At 39.7% G+C, this 18,691-nt stretch overlaps 1 protein-coding gene across 6 annotated transcripts in view; it reads right to left on the bottom strand.

Moving 5' to 3' along the window:
* Positions 1-99: 99 nt before the first annotated feature.
* The window catches only part of myo1cb (myosin Ic, paralog b), a 46,540-nt gene continuing 27,948 nt past the window's right edge, over positions 100-18,691 (bottom strand). For all 6 annotated transcript variants that reach the window (XM_082180470.1, XM_082180472.1, XM_082180473.1 and 3 more), the window contains 28 exons: positions 17,983-18,181; positions 17,396-17,476; positions 16,961-17,140; positions 12,225-12,323; positions 11,983-12,096; positions 11,770-11,841; positions 11,153-11,272; positions 10,820-10,899; positions 10,288-10,393; positions 9,888-9,968; positions 9,706-9,797; positions 9,509-9,603; positions 9,320-9,366; positions 9,132-9,212; positions 7,904-8,009; positions 6,949-7,066; positions 6,442-6,555; positions 6,253-6,329; positions 6,013-6,166; positions 4,752-4,911; positions 4,580-4,663; positions 4,038-4,131; positions 3,862-3,917; positions 2,675-2,810; positions 2,269-2,339; positions 2,077-2,174; positions 1,840-1,939; positions 100-1,755 (listed from right to left, as the gene is read on the bottom strand). In XM_082180470.1, the coding sequence (XP_082036596.1) occupies positions 1,729-1,755; positions 1,840-1,939; positions 2,077-2,174; positions 2,269-2,339; positions 2,675-2,810; positions 3,862-3,917; positions 4,038-4,131; positions 4,580-4,663; positions 4,752-4,911; positions 6,013-6,166; positions 6,253-6,329; positions 6,442-6,555; positions 6,949-7,066; positions 7,904-8,009; positions 9,132-9,212; positions 9,320-9,366; positions 9,509-9,603; positions 9,706-9,797; positions 9,888-9,968; positions 10,288-10,393; positions 10,820-10,899; positions 11,153-11,272; positions 11,770-11,841; positions 11,983-12,096; positions 12,225-12,323; positions 16,961-17,140; positions 17,396-17,476; positions 17,983-18,181 (2,842 nt within the window). In that variant the 3' untranslated portion in view covers positions 100-1,728. The remainder of the gene's footprint in view (positions 1,756-1,839; positions 1,940-2,076; positions 2,175-2,268; positions 2,340-2,674; positions 2,811-3,861; positions 3,918-4,037; positions 4,132-4,579; positions 4,664-4,751; positions 4,912-6,012; positions 6,167-6,252; positions 6,330-6,441; positions 6,556-6,948; positions 7,067-7,903; positions 8,010-9,131; positions 9,213-9,319; positions 9,367-9,508; positions 9,604-9,705; positions 9,798-9,887; positions 9,969-10,287; positions 10,394-10,819; positions 10,900-11,152; positions 11,273-11,769; positions 11,842-11,982; positions 12,097-12,224; positions 12,324-16,960; positions 17,141-17,395; positions 17,477-17,982; positions 18,182-18,691) is intronic.

Raw genomic sequence — 18,691 nt, 5'->3', positions numbered from 1 at the left:
GATGATAAGTAAGCAAGAAATATAAGTTGTGACTTATACCTCAAATAATGAGTTCACAAATACCCATTTCCCATGAAAAATACAGAGCTGGCACATCAATGTTTTTAATCAGCTTTAATATGCTCAGATACATTGTCAGTTTGCTTCAAATTGACAGATTTCCAGGTATTTTACACAAATAGTATAAAAAAAAAGTGTGAATTACATCTCAACAGGTGGGCCATGAGTTTGTGTACAGTATCGGGGTATTTTATAAATGTCAAAAATAGATATTTGTTCTAAATACATTACATACGTGTATTCTTACAGTGTTTTCTTTTAAGTATCCTCAACTATGACACTAGCTATGGTAGGCACATGCTCAATGTTTCTCTGAACATTCTCATTTAACAGTCATGTCAAGGCAATATCAAATAATTGTGCTATTAACAGTTTTCGGTGCCTGAAATCCTACAGTGCACTGGGTCTGCCGAATTTCCATGTTTAGTTTCTAAAATAACATTTAAATTTGGTTTGCAAACATTTAGTAGTGCTGTTACTTTTGATCTACATATACACAAACCTGCCTCAAGAGAAATAAACAAGCCTTTTTTTGTAGATAACATAACTTCCCAAACTATTAGGGCTAACAACATCTCTCACAAGCTTAGAGCATTGCTAATGTGGGGGGAAATGGCATTAATAGGATTATATTGTGTCCAGTGTATTAGGAGCACAAAGCCTGAGTGATTCAACACTGGAGATTAATCTTCGTGTCCATTTCATCCCATTTCTACATGAACACTTTTCTTATCTTATCAAAAATACTCTCTAATCCTAACCCTAACATTTTGAGGCACAGATTTGGGACTGAGAAAAGACATATTTACTGATCTTCAAACTCTTAATATGTGTAAAGAATGACGAGTGAATCACAATGTGAAAAATGGAGCTGGTGCTCTAGCATAGTTACTATCACCGGTTGCTCTTTCCATCAACATTAAGATTTCAGGAGCCTTTTCATACATAACACACACCTTCAATGCACTTGGCATAAAGTCTTTAAAAGTTCGTTCTCATTTCTCTTGAACAAAATCAACTAATATTAATAACTTACTAGGCTTGTAAGCATAATTATGTCGCACATATAGAACAGGTTTATCCGTCCATATAAACATCTCCAAGTAATCTTCTATATGCACAAAGTAATTAATACCTTTCCTATGAACGTTTTAATTTAGTTACCAAGTAATTATAACTCGCATTACAATGACAGGAATTCACTGGAAGAAAAAGTGTACTGGGTCCGGGTAAGTTTGGATTGCAGGATCCATGGAAAAGCAATCACGGGTGAACATAAATAGAACCGAAGCGAATAACTAAAAATTATGAACCCTGATTTTCCTCGGTAACATGGCTGAGGTCACCTTCTCTAACAAATCAATCAACATTCCCCAAAAAAGCTAGATAAAGACAGAGTGCAGGAAAAATGCACATATATTTATATATATATTTTGTTATTTCTTGGCTTTGACGTATAAAATCATAATATTCATATAACAGTATTAAACCCCAAAACATAAATAAGTCGCTAGATTTTCACAACTGAAAGCGGAGGCCTTTGGTGCAGCTGGCTGGCGTCTCGTTGGCAGAGATAAGCTCCGCCTGTTGTCATGTGATTGATGAGCTAATAAGCATATCTGGAAGATCATGTGAGAACGCAGGAAGTGCTTGGTCATGACTCGTCCATCATCTTGAGTTGAGGCGAGGGGCAATCTGAGAAATAAAAACACACCTGTTAATTGTTTCTAATAGAAATAATTTGGATGCATTTCAATTCATTTCGTCAGCAATGCTCACCACAGAAAGGTGTCCATCCTTAGCCTTGGCTATCAACAACTCTGAGCCAGATGTGAAATCTATGATCCCTTCTTTTCCTTGAGCCACGTTGAACTTTATACTGTCCATGAGAGGGAAAGCAAAATCTTTTATTCATAAAAGTATAATAATTTCATAATCTGAGTTTCAAGACAGATTTATGTAAATCACAGAATTCAAAGTATTTTACACAATGATAATTTTGCGCCTGCAACTCACCTTCCCTGGTTAATGTTAATGCTGTTCATCTTGTCAGCACAGATGGCCACTTTGGTTAACGTCTCGATCACATGCTCATTCTGAAGCACCACGTCACCCTGTGACACCGATACAGTTCATATATTCACTCTGACAACAGGAAGTTTAGCACTTAAGGTAAATAAAAAGCAAATAATCGATCTTTAGACTTACTTTCTGCTTATTGTCTTCACAAGCAACATGGAGAACGAACATGCCGTCACTTAGAGAGCTGACAGAAATCCCTACAGATAAAACAGAAGAGGTCAGTGTGTCACTTTTTTGAGTTGTTTTTGATTCTTCTTTTTTATTTGTCATGGCTGTCTGAAATCAAAAATTCAAGTCTGCTTGAAAACGCATTACAATTCATATGACTGCAATCTGTTCTAACTGGCAAAAGTGAGCCGTTAGCGATAGCAAATAAAGTATCTTTGCAGAATCTTTGCAACTAAACAGGTAAAGCTAGTACTCATGGTGGTACACACATTGATAACGTAATGTGAAAATTGGAAGTAACGGGAACTCTGGTTCCAACCAAGCAGTCAAACAAAGTGTAAGAACAGTTTAAGACTTATTTCACCTTTCAGTGAGCTGTAGTCGATCCGCTGTTTCAGTTTGGCCTCCTCCACAATAACGGCGCTGTTCGCCGTGAGCAGGAGCTGTCGGTTGCGAGCTTTGTATCCTTTTCTATCATATTTAGTCACTGGAACAGCATACTGTGGGGAAGGACCAATGACGTTTAGATTACATTAGGAGAAGACACAATTGTTACATTCCATCTATTATCACAGATGCTTCACAAATTGTTTGGTATGTTGCCTGAGAAAACACCTCCAAACACAGTTTATCACATATTCAGTCATGAAAAATGACAGACTTCTGGCTTCTTTGGAGAGACTGATGAATGGATTTATACAAAAAGAGTAGCGAATCATAGTCTGAACTAGCCTGGGAAAACCCAGACAACTTCCGGCAAATTTAGATTTGCTCTGCAAGTAGTCTGGCAAAGAGCTCATTCAAGCCCATTTCCATGCCGTCGAAATCGCGGCACCAATCAGAAACGTTGAGGCGGGCTTTACACGATGATGATCGCTCAGATTGGTTTTAGGTCTATCCAATTGCACCCAGAGGCATTTGAGCGACGTCCACTCCGTTGGTGAAGCGCACAAACTTTTATATGCATTATTATATTCAAATTGCAAACACATGAGGACAGTCTCCATGAAAGACCCACTGGCAGATGAACGTGCTACTACATTTCTCTCCGAAACGGTAGGAAATTAAATTAGATTTAATAGAGGATTTTAACTGTGACAAGATGATTGACAGGGCAGTTTACGTGACAGGATGCACGCGACAGATCCGTCCGATAAAGATGACGAAGTAGTATGTCCCAAAGCTTGCCTACTTTTTTTGCTACACATTCAAAAGTAAATACCTTTTCTTCACAAAAATGGCGTAGTGTAACTTAGGCGAATTGGGACGCAGCATATGGCTTTACACGATGCCGATCGCTCTGATTGGTTTTAGGAGTTTTAGGTCTATCCAATTGTGCCCAGAGGCATTTGAGCGACGTCCGTTGGTGACGCCCCTTTGGAAATGAGTTATTAAAGAAGCTTTGCCAGACCATAACTCAGTTTCTACTGAGAATGGTCTGGTTTTAACCATGCTAAGTCTGATCCACATTAAAGAGAGATTTTGCACAACCCCCCCCCCCCCCCCCCCCCCCCCCAAAAAAAACCCCCACTAGCCTAGAATTCAACCCACCTTCATCTTGTCATTTCCCAGAGCCTGTAGCACTTTAGGATTGATGTCCTCCCCATCTTTTGAACACACACACACACACACACACACACACACACACACACAGAGAAAACAATTAGAATATACAGCATAGAAAATGAGTCTACAAACTGAGGCTGAAAAAGAGGACGAAAACTCACTGAGCCTTGTGCCCACAAAAAGTTTTGGGACACTTTGAGGGTAGTTGTCCTTCTTGTCCTTGAAGATTTCACTTGCTACCATCTTTTGCTCCAACTGCAATAACAGATAATAAAGCTTCATTTCCAGTAACCCAAAAATCAAGTGTATTAATAAATCATTTATATAACAAAAATGTAGCTAATGATAATTATTAATAAATTATAATAAAATAAAACATTTATCTGTGTAAAACGAAATTCTTCTATTCCAAGTTTAATCGTTATTTCCAAGAGCCCATCAAGTGAATTAATAAATATTATAATGTAAAAATAAAGAATAAAAAATGGACGAATAATAAAATATAATTAAACAAAAATAAACAAAACAAAAATAAAATAAAACTATGTAAAACGTGAGAGAGTGGTTCTGGGGTGAAGCTTAATTTCCAGTAGCCCAACAATCAAGTGAATGAATAAATAATATAATATAATATAAAATAAATAATACAAATGGACTAATAAAAAATTTGAATTAATAATAAATAATAATTAAAATGTCACACCTGGTGCTTCCATTCGGTGTTGATATTCTTGCAGTACTTCCACACCATGTTCTGCATGCAGAGTTTGCGGAGGTTCTCTGAAGCCTGTGAACAAAAGGAAGGCATAATCTCTCAGTTTATAGCCCTCAGGTCTAGAGGAGTTCATGACTGTACTGAATGACTGATATCTCACCTCGATGAGGGCGGGAGGTGGCTTTGGCCAACTCTTATCCAAAACTGTTTTGGGCAGGCTCCTGTGCAACTTCATTAGGAACGAGTAGCGAACGTAGTCCAGGAAGTACTCGTTCTCTGGGCAACGTGGCTGGTGGCGGTAGATGAAGCCTTTTATGAACCTGTAACAGTGACCACAGGCAAAAAAACAAAACAAAAGTGAGCATAAGCCGCGTTTCCACCGCAGGAACTTTCCCCAGGAACTAGGAACTTTGGGCTGGTACTCGATGTGTTTACACCGCAGGAACCAGGGGTGGGACTTGTGCGCTGCACAATCTGATTGGTTGTGTTCACGCCGCATTTTGGTTGGATGACACCACGCAGCATTTATTTATTTTTAACCTCCCTTTTTAAAAAATCTATTGCGGTTCGTGTCGTGGCTTCATGCAGTAAGAGATGTCTGTCTGCAAATATGGAATTTAATAAAAAAAAAACTGGTGGACTGGCGACGAGTTTCAGGCTTTATTAAGGGAATTTGTGGAAGAGAAAACTTTCTGCGCGTTCGTCCCAGCCATCTCACGGTCAATGTCCGCAATAGCTGATAACATAACGTTATATCTAACGTTAGCATTACGAGCTACTGAACACGCTTTATCAGTGCTCGTCTCTTTTCTGCCACAGCTTTTATTATTAAGTCATTATGTTTACACATTGCCATCTTATTGCAAGGCACTCCAAACCATGTTACAAATTTACTATAACAGGATTGAAATACAAGACTATTCACTATTTATGATTGATAGACGGGGTTCAGGCTTTTTTTTAAGCGTATTTGCGAAAGAGGAAATTTTTGCGCGTTCGTCCCAGGCATCTCACAATAACTGATAACATACGTTGTCTAATTTTATACGCATACGAGCTTTCTGAACACGCTTTAGTATCAGTGCTCGTCTATTTTGTTGTGTTAATTACCTCGTTAGTAAACCAACACATAACTGCACCACAGTTTGAATCTCCTCCATACTTATTATAAATGTGGCGCTCAAAACTGATTACTGTCCGTCGCAGACTGGGAGGAGCAGTTGCGCACAGTTTACCTTCCCGGTACTTTAGACCGCGGTGTAAACGCAGAAAGCAACCGGTCTGGGGCCAAAAAAGTTCCTGGGACAAATTGTTCCGGGTAATTTCGGTGGAAACGCGGCTATAGCCTCTCTCACTGGGCAGAATCAGATCGCATGTGATGCCGTATTAACTATTGTACAAGTCAAGTCATGCACACAGACCTGCGGATGGTGTTGGCAGCCTCTCTTCTACGCTTTGCCTTCCTGCGGGCCAGAATACCTCTCCACCATGCTTGGATCCGGATTGCTGATTGTTTCATTTTACGATATTTGGTTTTTTGACTGTAGCCTTTCCAGGATGACTGCAGTTTGGTAGCTGTGCATAAAGAACAGATTGTGGAAGTTGAGGAGCACAGCAGAGCATCCAGTTACTCAAGATATGCATTTTAATATGGCTCATACCAAGGCTGTGTTTTTTTACTTCTAGTGCATCTTCGGTTGCAAACAAGGTTTTGGGGAAGCGGATGAAGATTTTGGTCCTGTAAAAAAAAGGAAAGGTGCCTTCATCTTTTCTGGTACCACAGAAAGAATACTGATTTATTAATACTAATAAAATAAGAGTTGGCATTTTAGAACATTTGTGTAACCAACCTGCCGAGTTTGTACTCCTCGGGTTTGTAGCCAATGTGCTTGACGAGCGTGGACACTCCATCGACCAGGCGGCCATTCCAGGTGGGCCATGTGTCTGGACACAGGGATTTATACCTGAAACAGGAAACGTCAAGCAAGTTAGTTAAGTACAAACAGGAATCCTCGCTCCTTTTGACCTTCATTATCACTGAAGTCCACAGGAAGTGCTGAGCTTTTAAAAGAGGATCAGAAAGTGTGAAATGTAACAGAGTTTAAAAATATAAGCTTTTTTTTTTAGAGAGCCTAGCTGAAAAAAGCCTAAATCAGCTACATTGGTTCAGATGGTTAAGGCTAGTATAAACGACAAGTTCAAGCGTATTGCGGGTTACCACTATGAAGTATGTTCGGTCACCCAGCAAGGCTACACTTGCAACAATGACCACGTTGTGCCAATATAAGACCAGCATGAAAAAAATGGTTAAAATGGGTCTAAATTGTGTGTATTTTTTCAGTCATGTAGATGCCAACCTCTGTAGGAAGGTCTCGTAGCGACGGCGATATGCAAACCCAGCTCTCCTCACCCGAAGGTTTTCCATCAGACCAAGATACTTTACTTGGTGCCTGATGAGGACTTCATCAAAGCGCCCTATAGAGAGAGATTTCAGTTTAATAAATTGTAAAATCATGCATGTAGTGTGTATAAAACCAAAGATTTGCCGATATTTTTGAGTATAAGAGCTTATTAACGAACAAAAGATGCTAACAAATGACAAGAGCAAAACAAAAGAGCTGATGAAGTAAGAGAGAATCAGATTGAGGGAATGAATGACTGCAGTTTGAACAATGAATCCATTAAAAACAGTTGGAGAAGAAAAAAAAAATGCACAAACTCAAGATTTGAAATAAACAACCCTAAGACATCTCGTTTTAAAAAACAGGGTTTTTATTTTATTTTAAGTAATAACAAAAGAAGTACAGTTTCACTTGTTTTTATATTTTAAATTTGAATTCTAGAAAATAAAATGTTTAGCTTATTATTCATTTTAATTTAGCCAATTTAGCTTCATTTTTCCTAGACTTGTATAGCACTTTGGGTCATGTTCTGTTGTTTTTAAATGTTTAATAATGACTGTTTGACGTCAAGTTTGATGGCTTGACAAGAAAAAGTATAAAAATTCAAAGGTATTACCATATTCCGTTCAAAAAACTATATTACTAATATTTTTTATGTCCTATTGCAACACTATGTCCTAGAACTACACACATTTTTCTACATACCTTGGAGTACCAAACAAATACCATGGTTTGTAAATATGGCAATAATCCAGAACAATGGAATAAATACAAATGCCATACAATACCATACTAATACTGTCCCACAGAAAGGGAACAGTTAAAAGGAATGAGCACAAGTATGAAGTATAACGATTTCTAAGAGATAAACGGCACTAAAACTCAAGAGTATAGAACATTTCTCACAAACCTGCTTGCTTGGCATCATTAGGCTTTATGCAGCGCACGTAAGACGGTTCCTTAGACATCAGTATTTCCATCAACTTCGCCAGGCTGGTCTTGAACTGGGTTGCTGCCTGGTTGCAGCGAGCCAACGGAGCGAGGCAACAAGAAAAAGAGATGGAATAAGCAAGAACACAAGCGACAGTGTGCAAGTCCAGCCAGGCAGTGACAATGTGGGAGAAGCCAGTGGTCAACAATGAAAGCAAACAACTAAACAGCAGCCCACCCACACTCAGCCAATGGAGCTCTGTGGAGTGGGCACTGGGATCGGGGTGGGGGGTGATGCACACAGTCACAGAGTGTAGGGGGATCAACAGTGTCAGGGAATTCCTCACAGTGTAGGTGGCAAGCAGAGATTCGCTATCTCATGGACTGAGGCCAAGCTACTGAGGTTTATGTATAAATGCTACTATGAATGTGGAACTGATTCACAAACAAATTTTTGTTTTTTACAGTTCTGTGTAAGCATAAACAAACAAAAAACTGACACAAAATATGTAACCTACTAGCAAAAAGAGCAATAAATGGCAGGATGGATGGATGGAACAGACAGACAAACAAACAGATAGATAGATATACAGATAGATAGATAGTAAGACAGAGAGATAGATATATAGATAGATAGATAGATAGATAGATAGATAGATAGATAGATAGATAGATAGATAGATAGATAGAGAAATAGATAGATAGATATACAGATAGCTAGATAGATAGACAGACAGAGAGATAGATAGATAGATAGATAGACAGACAGACAGACAGACAGACAGAGAGATAGATATATAGATAGATAGATATACAGATAGATGGATAGATAGATAGAGAAATAGATAGATATACAGATAGCTATATATACAGATAGATAGATAGATAGAAAGACAGAGAAATTAGATAGATAGAAAGACAGAAATAGATAGATGGATAGAAAGACAGAGAAATAGATAGACAGATATACAGATAGAAAGACAGAAATAGATAGATGGATAGAAAGACAGAGAAATAGATAGACAGATATACAGATAGAAAGACAGAAATAGATAGATGGATAGAAAGACAGAGAAATAGATAGACAGATATACAGATAGCTAGATATACAGATATACAGATAGATAGATAGATAGATAGATAGATAGATAGATAGATAGATAGATAGATAGATAGATAGATAGATAGATAGATAGATAGATAGATACCGTCTCTGGACGCTTCTTGTCTGTGAGCTCCTCTCGGTCAAAGCAGTGAGTGAGGATTTTATTTTCGGACATACACATGACCTGAACATACAGACACATTAACATGTTTAATCATTGGAAATTTGAGAACAGATAAAGTGTGTTTTTCTTATAATATTTTTTTTCTTTTTCTGGGCCTGTTCCCTCACCTCCTTCAGGTTTCTGAAAAGGAGATCATTGTTCTTGTCCAGGAAGCCTAGAAGATGGAAAATACACAATGACGTCAGTCAGCGCTCAGCCTGGGAAAGATCTGTGGGCATAAGAGCCTGCTCTTGTTCAATGACACGCTCTCTTTTTGTTTCTTAATTTTTTCTCTGCCCCTCTGTTCAATAACTGACCGTTGACATTATAGTTGACTTCTCCTGCATAGTGGCTCAGTCTGAACTCCTCACGACCCATCACTTTACGGGTTTTTCCATCAGCCAGCTTGTGACTGTAATATAGTAATATTGTATATATTGGTCTTTATATGCTCAGGATATGATTTTAAGCATGATATTAGATAGAATGACAAAAGGAAGGTGGCGCGACTGACGTTACGAAGTGGGCATGGCCACCGACAGTGTCCTCAAGCTTCTCCAGGAAGGTGATGTCACTGGCATCTCCAGGACGGAGACACTCTTCATCCTATAGAAAAGAGAGGCGAATAATAGGTTGAAGCAGCTTAAGACAATATTTAATACATTGTTAATGAAAGTAAACAGAAAGCATTCTCACCAGGATGGAAATGATTCCTTTAAACTTCTCCTCCACAAGATCACAAATGATCTTGTTGTTAAAATATTGCACAGGCTCCCACTAGAGAACAAAAAACATGGAAAACATTCAAGATTTGTGATGTTGTTTTTGCTATAAAATTCAAAGAACTCAAAATCAAGAGCATTCCCAGCCCACCCGCGAATCATGGCCACAAATGGGCTTTCTTTAACAGTGTATGCGTCAAAATGTTTTATCGGCAGTGTGAGAGGTCAGCATTACCATAATAACAGCATGAAATAAAGCCCACTACACATGTTTGCCCATAATGTGCCCATTGAGCTGTGATTAAGACCCCGTTCCACCACCCCGCACAAGAGTCACACATGCTGAGCTGTGTATGTGTATATGGGATTCTCACCGTGATTCCCTCAGCTTCATATTCCTCCTGCTCCGACTTCAGAGTCAGTTCAATGAAGAGCTGCTGCAGCTTCTCATTACAATAGTTGATACAAAACTGCTCAAAACTAGACAGACAAAGAGAGGCAGATTGAGATATCTTTGAAAATCAAAGTCTTCCTATATACTTGTGAAAAAAAACAAAAACAACGTTAACCATAATAACCAAAATATTAAAGATAGATTTAAAAAAATGTGTGTGTGTGTGTGTATTATAATGTATGAAATATTATAAAAAATACTAAATATGAATCTATATTAAAAAAATTATTTAAAACAATTACAATATTTACATTTTTAATTAATATATTTGATTAAATATGATTAAATATAACAATATTAATGGCATTTAATTATTTATTTTAAATATTTAAATAACATTAAATTATCATAGTAATATAAAATAAATAGTGCATGCATTATTATAATATTAAACATCATATAAATTGTTAAATTGTATAACATAAATATTACATTTGATATATTTACTTTACCTGTTGATCTGAAAGACTTCAAAACCATAGATGTCAAGCAGACCAATGACAGAAGCGTTCTTACTGTTAAATGAATCATCCTGTGAAATATTAAGAGCACAGAAATATTCAGCAACAGCTGTGGGAGACCATTCAGACTAAACATCCACAGACTGTAACATCATATGGTGAGCATGTGTTCCAATAACTCCCATCAGAAAACGGGAGTAGTTATATTGTGTCATTTCTTAGCTTTCTCCACGTGGGGGCGCTAAATATTCACATTATGTAAAGGACTATCAGAGAAAGCCATATGGAGCTGATAATATATTTATTAGCAGAGTAAGTCCATACCTTGAAGGCCAGAGAGTCATTAATTTTGTTGACCAGCCAAGAAAAAGTACGACCGTATATGGCTTTAGATAAGGCATCCCGTGCTGAAGAGGCCTGCTCTTGATTTAAAGGACTCATCAGCTACAACCCAAACACAGACAGTGGAATTATGGGAAACATTCATAAACAATTATTACATATTATACACATACAACTGTGAAACGGGGAAAAAATTAAGCAACACTACTATTTTATTAAAGATGGTTTGAATACAAGCTTTGAATGGAATGTGATTTGACATTCTATCACGTTTCAAGATTTTCACATTATTAAGAAAATGTTAGTGGTGCTTTCGTATGTAATACCTGCCAGCCACCTGAAAGTCTCTATGATATTTTGTTCCTTAGAAATGACTGAGATCCCTCATATAATGTAAATCTATAGGATTTTTTTCACCCTTTTTATCATCTGCCAGTCAAAAATCATTATTATGATTAATGATTCAAGAGTAATATCACACCTCTCCTTAAACAAGTTTAGAAAAATCCCATGTCCAAGTATAAGCAATAGAAATAGTGATGTTTGTCTTAACAAAAGGACAAATCAATATTTTCCAATCTAAATGAATGGGAACATACCTCTTCTCCTTTGGCAATGATCTTTTTATGCGTAAGAGCCTCTTTAAGAACAGTGCCATCCACACCTAACAACTGCAATATCACAAATACACACACAAGCACAGTCAAAAACAACCCCCTGACATGAAAAAAAATTGCTAGAGGTTTTAACATAAACAAGAGGTCATGCACATGTGGTCATAGCCCAGTGATATAAATAAACTGTCCTATTACCCTGGCTAAGTATTTAATCTGTGTTTCTGTAGTGATATAGGCACTACCACTGTCCTCTCCTCCGTACTGGACATTCCCCAAGTGTAGTACACTGGCAATAATGTTCAGAAGCTCCTGTGGGGAAAGAGACGGGAGTGAATGAGACGAAAGATTAAGATAAAGAAGAAGAACTTTCTGTTTCTAAGAGAAGAACATTGACTTATAGTTCATAGTGTCTGTGTATTGTGATTGGTCGGTCATACCTCCACTTCATCATCAGTGAAGCCAATGACGCTGAGGGCTTTCCTCACCATCTTCCAGTCATTGCGGTCATTTATAGAGCTCACTTTGGGACAGTTGCCCTGAAAAACACACACTCACTCAGCACAACAGAGGAAACCAAGGGAGGAGGGGCTCCTCTTGACTTCCTCTATTAAACACCAGGGGAGCGAGAGGAAGGGACATTCCTGCATACTTGTGGGAGAATTTATGATGCCATTTATGATGAATACTCATACACAGGTCCAACATAAATGTATGTGGTACACTGAGCTGGACATTTTTGGGGGGCTTTATTGACATTTTTATTGATAATGAAAGCCTGTTTCCACCTAAGAGTAAAAAATAAGACAAAATGTGAAATATGAATCACATTTTTTGAAATAGTCGTAGCAGAAAATAACGTAGCAAAAGCAAGAAATACTTGCAACTGAGATAGTGGCAATAACGACAAATAAAATAAAATAAATTATGAGAAACAAATGTGACATTACCAAAGTCGCAATAACAAGAAATATAAAAATATTTAAATATTAAAAGTCACAACTGTTAGATATAAAGTCGCAGTAATATGAAATAAAGAGTCCCATTGCAAGAAGTAGTCACAATGTGAAATATATATAAGCATTGGAATAGCATTGGTTCTGGAAGTATTTTTTTCTATTAATTTCTCCCATAGAGATTTCAAAAAAGCGTGCCGAGTCCAGACGGAAAGAGACGCAACGGAGGCCACATTCTGCATACATATGGACTGACCATTAGAGCAGTCCTACATATGGAAGAAAGTAGGTCCTACCTGGAAAGGGATGGAACTACTACATTCCTTGTAGAGTGAGCTCTAGCTCCAAAGGGGCACAACATGTCTTGAGTTTGGTATGCCAAGGCAATGGCATCCACTATCCAATGGGCCAACCTCTGTTTGGAAACAGCCTTTCCCTTCTGCTGACCTCCAAAGCAGTGCTGCTCAGAGCTCCTAAATCTCTGTGCATGTGGTCCACGTAAATGTGCAGGGCACGAACAGGGCACAGCAACGAGGGTTGGGTCTACCTCCCAGGGGCATCACTTTCAAGTTCACCACCTTGTCCCAAAAAGGTGTAGTGGGAACATTGGGCACATATCCAGGGCGGGGTCTCTGGATTACATGAGAGTCAACCAGCCCAAATACCTAGCGTGGTCAGGAGCACTATCTTAAGGGACAGGATCTTAAGCTCCTTTGACTCTATCGGCTCAATGGGCACTCTGGGGATGAGGCGTGCCCGAGGAGGATTTCGTCTCCTGGTGCCTCTCAGGAACCTGATGATCAGGTTGTGCTTTCCCAAAGACCTACCATCCATTGAATAGTGATGTGCTGTAACAAACACTTTCAAGGTGGAGGGAGACAGCCTGCGCTCCAACCTCTCCTGCAGGAAGGAAAGCACAGAGCTAATCGGGCATTTACAGGGGTCCAGGTGGGCCAGTAAGACGCAACCATTCATAACCTTGCACAGTGTTTGTACAAGATGGCTCACTGGGGGTAATGCATATTTGCGTAGGCCCCAGGCCCAGCTGTGTGCCAGCGCGTTCGTGCCAAGGGATGCCTCTGTCAGGGAGTAAAAGAGCAGGAAATGGGAGGATTCCTGGGAGGCAAACAGGTCTACCTGTATGTGCCCAAATCGACTCCAGATCAGCTGGACCACCTGGGGATGCACGATTGGGCTCACCCGGAATATAAAAAAATGAGCAGCTGTGCTCGCACAACAGATCTCAAAAGTGATCGTCGAGATAGTTGAGAATACGGATGCCCACTTCCCTTAACGGGGCAAGGGCACCCTCCACGACCTCCATAAAGGTGCGGGGAGACAGGGACAGCCCGAAGGGGAGGACCTTGTATTGGTATGCTCGACCCTCGAAAGGAAAAATGTAAATATGGTCTATCAAGGCAAAATTAAAACATGGAAGTACGCGTCCTTCAGGTTGATCTCTGCATACCAGTTTTTGGGGCGAATGCACTTGAGGATGCATTTCTGCATTAGCATCTTGAACGAGGGCCCGGTTCAAGACTCGCAGTTTCAACACCGTCCATAACCCATTGCCTTTCTTGGGTACGATTAAGTACAGGCTGTTAAAACCCTGACTTCGTCTTGGCTGGAGGGTTCTCTTTTAATGCTTTGGGCAGATGGACTTGCAAGAGGGCCATAGCATGTAAGGCGGAGGCAGCCTGTCCAGCGGCACTGTAGGCCTTGGCTGCAAGCACGGCAGAGAACTTGCAGGCCTTGAATGGGAGACGTGGGCGATTCTGCCAGGTGGCAGCACTTTACAGGCAAAAATGCACCGCAATTGCATGATCCACCTGTGCAATCTCCACGTATCCTTTGGCTACCCCACCATCGAGGGTAGTGAGTAGTAGAGAAGCGGCTTCAGGCAGTAAAACTTCCACAACCCTCCTCCTCATGCACCTCCGGGAAGAAAGGTACCGGGCAGGACGATGCTGTTAAGCATGCCCCGCGCTGAGAAATTGATCGGCATCTGAGACGCTAGGTGCAGAGAAACCAGAACAGGGAATGATGGAGGGGACTTTTTGAAGGTACTCGAGTCTCAACTGTCATGTTCCCACAGTGAGAACACTGCCTCAGCGTGTTGACGGCCCAGACATGCGAGCCAGTGATCGCGGCTGTCAGATGGGGCCAGGAAGCGACCACATCCAAAAAACACACGCGTGGAATGCGAAAAAGACGCAATGTCACCTGTGCTTTGCACTTTTAGGGAAACTGCTTTTGTGTTGAAGCGTCCAGAGGTGAAATCGCTGCACTTATCTGTGCACTCATGAGGCGAAACCCCGCTGAATGCACATTTTCTGCAACGGAAGAGCATCTCCTCTCTAGCGAAGGTGAATGGCAGAACGAGTAAAGACAACCGCTCGGCTCCGAAGCAAAAAGCTGAATGAGTGACTTGCCGGCCTTATATACCCGTATGTCCAGGGGGATGGTTTGGCATGGAAATCTCACTCGTCAATCTTCATTGGCCCATTTTCTTACTACCCTTAGGTGATTGGGATCCAAAGTGAGACCAGTCTCAACTAGGCTTGCTCCGATAGTCGTGTTGACGTGTTACCGGTCTTCAAAAGCAACACCGGTTACATCACAAGCCCACCACGGCACCGCCCCCCACTGTTGATTAGATTTTTTTTTTTATAAAATAATTTAGTTCAGTTAGAGAACAGACACTACAATTAAAAACTGAACGTTTCTGCCAAGCGGCAACATTCTAATCTGAAAAATGAAGCCGACCCGGAAGTGCGAAAAACTGCAATACATCGAAAATCCGCTAGGGGCAGGTCCCAAAAGGGAGCAAATGTCCATACACCCCCATGTTAAAATGTCCGTTTTCACAGCATAAATTCATGTTTTTACAGGTTGGTCCCATGAACTTTTATTGTATTTTTCGATAGGTTCCGAGTGCCTGACAACTGTGAGGGGGGTGAATTTTTTTCTAACTCGTTAGTTTAGATCGTATTTAGATATAAAATGTATAACAAACAAGGGCGCGATTGACAGCTTGATTGACAGCTGACAACGAGCATAGGCTGCGGCGAGTGGAATTCCTGAAATTTTACGTCTCGGCCATGATCTGACACAACACATCATACTTGTAAGTTATCCTTTCTGAACATTTGTATTGAAATATGGCGCCGCCCATACCCTCCATAAACGGCCTCAAAACCGTTCTTCAGAAGTTTATGGGTGACGTCACAGACGCTTTGTCCATATTTTTTACAGTCTATGGTTTCTGCTTAATATATCGTGAGCTAAACGAGAGTCGCAGCACAGAGCAGCAGCAGGAGTCAGATTTCATTTATCATGAGATTGAGGTGCTGACTGACAAGATGATGGAGCAATATTTGGTGTCAAATCGAAATGTAAAAGCGCTTATTTATGCGAATTTGTCATTGTACTGTTTTGTTGTTTTTCATTAAGAATAATAGGCTAATGAACTCACCATTCAGGCAATCCGCCCCAGAATTGGCTCTAATTTGAAAGCGAAACTAAAATGCGCACGTGTCCACGGGCACAGAGCGAGCAGAACAGAGCGAGCGTTTTCAGTTCATTACTATGGAAAAACGTTCGCTCTGCTCCGCATTATTATGAATGCCCATGCGGACGTGCGCATTTTACTTTAGCCTTCAAATTAGCGATTTTCAAGCCCCCGCCGGTGATACCGGTATTACCGGTGGTGTCACACTTCGATTAACCAGTGGGAAAATATCCTCACCGTCACATCCCTAGTATCAACGTAACGTCGAACGTGACTGACTGAAGGGGAACGACAATCTCATGAAGCATTAACGTTATTTCTTAGAATAATGCAGGGTAACAGCTTCAACAGAAGCAAATACTATCAATTAAAAACCTCGTAGCTCACAGTAAGGCTCTCTTTATGTTGCCTTTAAGTTATTGTTAAAAATCCATTTTATTTTATTTTTTTAACTCTGAGGTAGAAACAAGCTTTCATAATTAATGGAGGGACGACAGACAGAGACATAGACATGGGAGCTAGACATAGACATAGACACACAACATCAGATTTTAACCAGCATCTTTACTTGACCAGCATGACCCAATGTGTCTGAAGCATGTGTGCTAACTACTAAGCCACAGCTTTTTCTTAAATGTACAGCTGTCTTTCCATCTCAGACTAGGTCATCTGCTGAAACCATAACAAGTGTGTGAGGTCTGTCTCTCACCTTCACCAGATACTGGTACTGTTGGGCATTCTTCTCCAGGCCCAGCCTCCTCAGGAGATCTTCCTCTCCTCCTTCAATGAGCTGATAGAAGATGTGGAAGTTTCTCTCGCCATGGCTCTGGTGTACGACGCGTGATTTCTCCAGCAGGTAATTCAGGATGTGACCCCCTACTGGAGCACCCTGCCAACGGGGACACCCAAAGGGAGAAGCAGAGGGGATAATACCGGGTTTCTGACACGCATGCAAGCACGCATAATTTCACACAAACACAAGCACGTAAACACGCAGGTGGATGCAGCCAAATCCCCAACCCAAGAAGAGAATTGTAGGGGTAAAGGTGTATCGACAGAAGGTGGATCATAGCAATTGAGATGTGAGCTTTGCTTGATGATCATGTAACAACATTAATATTGTTTAACAAATGATCAAACTCACCTTGAAGTCAAACTGAATGTCCATGTATTTCCCAAAGCGACTGGAATTGTCATTTCGTAAAGTTTTTGCATTTCCAAAGGCCTGAGAGAAGAGTTATTCAAAGGAAAACAAAGAATATGTGAGGGAAAAATGATGAATATAACAATTCACTACAGCATACAGAAAAACAATCTTTATAATTTACACAAATACGCTTATACACACACTACTAGATCCACACACACTGCTATTTTACAGGACATCTGCGAAACATCTGGCAGAACGGCAGTCTGCGCTCCTTCCGTTGGCCTTCCATTTTTAGACGTCCTTCATGTATGCCCCAGTCTTATCGCACAGATAATAACAGTGGCGTATAATTACTGGAGAGATTTATACTGAAACCAGGACAACAAACTGCTCAGAATAAACTCTGCTCTTTTCCTTGGCATCACTGAGAGTCATTCAGAGCATTTTCCGCTATGACAGCAGTCCAGGGCAACAATTACAGCACGTACTGATCTCACCACTATACACTGGCATTTGGAGATTAGTAAAATTGTATGTCTTGATGAAACATGTTAGTTTAGATGTGCTGTGTACATGTTTACCTCCAGCACAGGGTTGGATTGTAGCAGGCGATCTTTGACGGTCTGCACATGCTCACTGGCAGGGCAGGTGAAGGCGTAGTACTGCAGAACCTTCTTGGAGGCTTCTGTCTTTCCAGCACCACTCTCACCTGAGATGAGGATGCACTGGTCCCGTCTCTCAGTCCGCATGGAGCGGTACGCATTATCACCCACGGCATAACTGTATAGGGAATATGTCAAGATCATAAATGCTTAGTTACAGTATGTAGATTTCATAAAGTAGTTTTTTTTTTTTTATGTAACAAAATAAGATTACAATAATAATAAATAAAAATTATAATTAATAATCTAAACAAATCAAGTATTTCAGTTGCTAAAGTAGATCAATAAAAATTAAATATTTATATAGATTAAAATTTGCATATTTGGAATTAAGAATTTATTTGACACATTTTTATTTTTAGTATTTTAATTTCATTAATTCAATTTTATTGAATTCACATTTACTATAAGCAAAAATTAAAGTACAATAACTAAATAAGCAATAATGTAATATTATTGCTTTATTAATGTATTTTATATTTTATTTTGTTTTTGACTATTTAAATTTGTCACAAATAGTAATAAAGAATAATACACACAAAATAATAATAATAATAATAATAATACTAAACATTAAATTCATGTTTTTTCACACTGCGCTTATCCCTGGGGTTATTGTCGTTCGAAA

The sequence above is a fragment of the Leuciscus leuciscus genome, assembly GCF_965113295.1.
Source record: "Leuciscus leuciscus genome assembly, chromosome: 9".
NCBI classification, from domain to species: Eukaryota; Metazoa; Chordata; class Actinopteri; order Cypriniformes; family Leuciscidae; genus Leuciscus; species Leuciscus leuciscus.
This window is presented reverse-complemented; position numbering and strand designations above follow the sequence as displayed.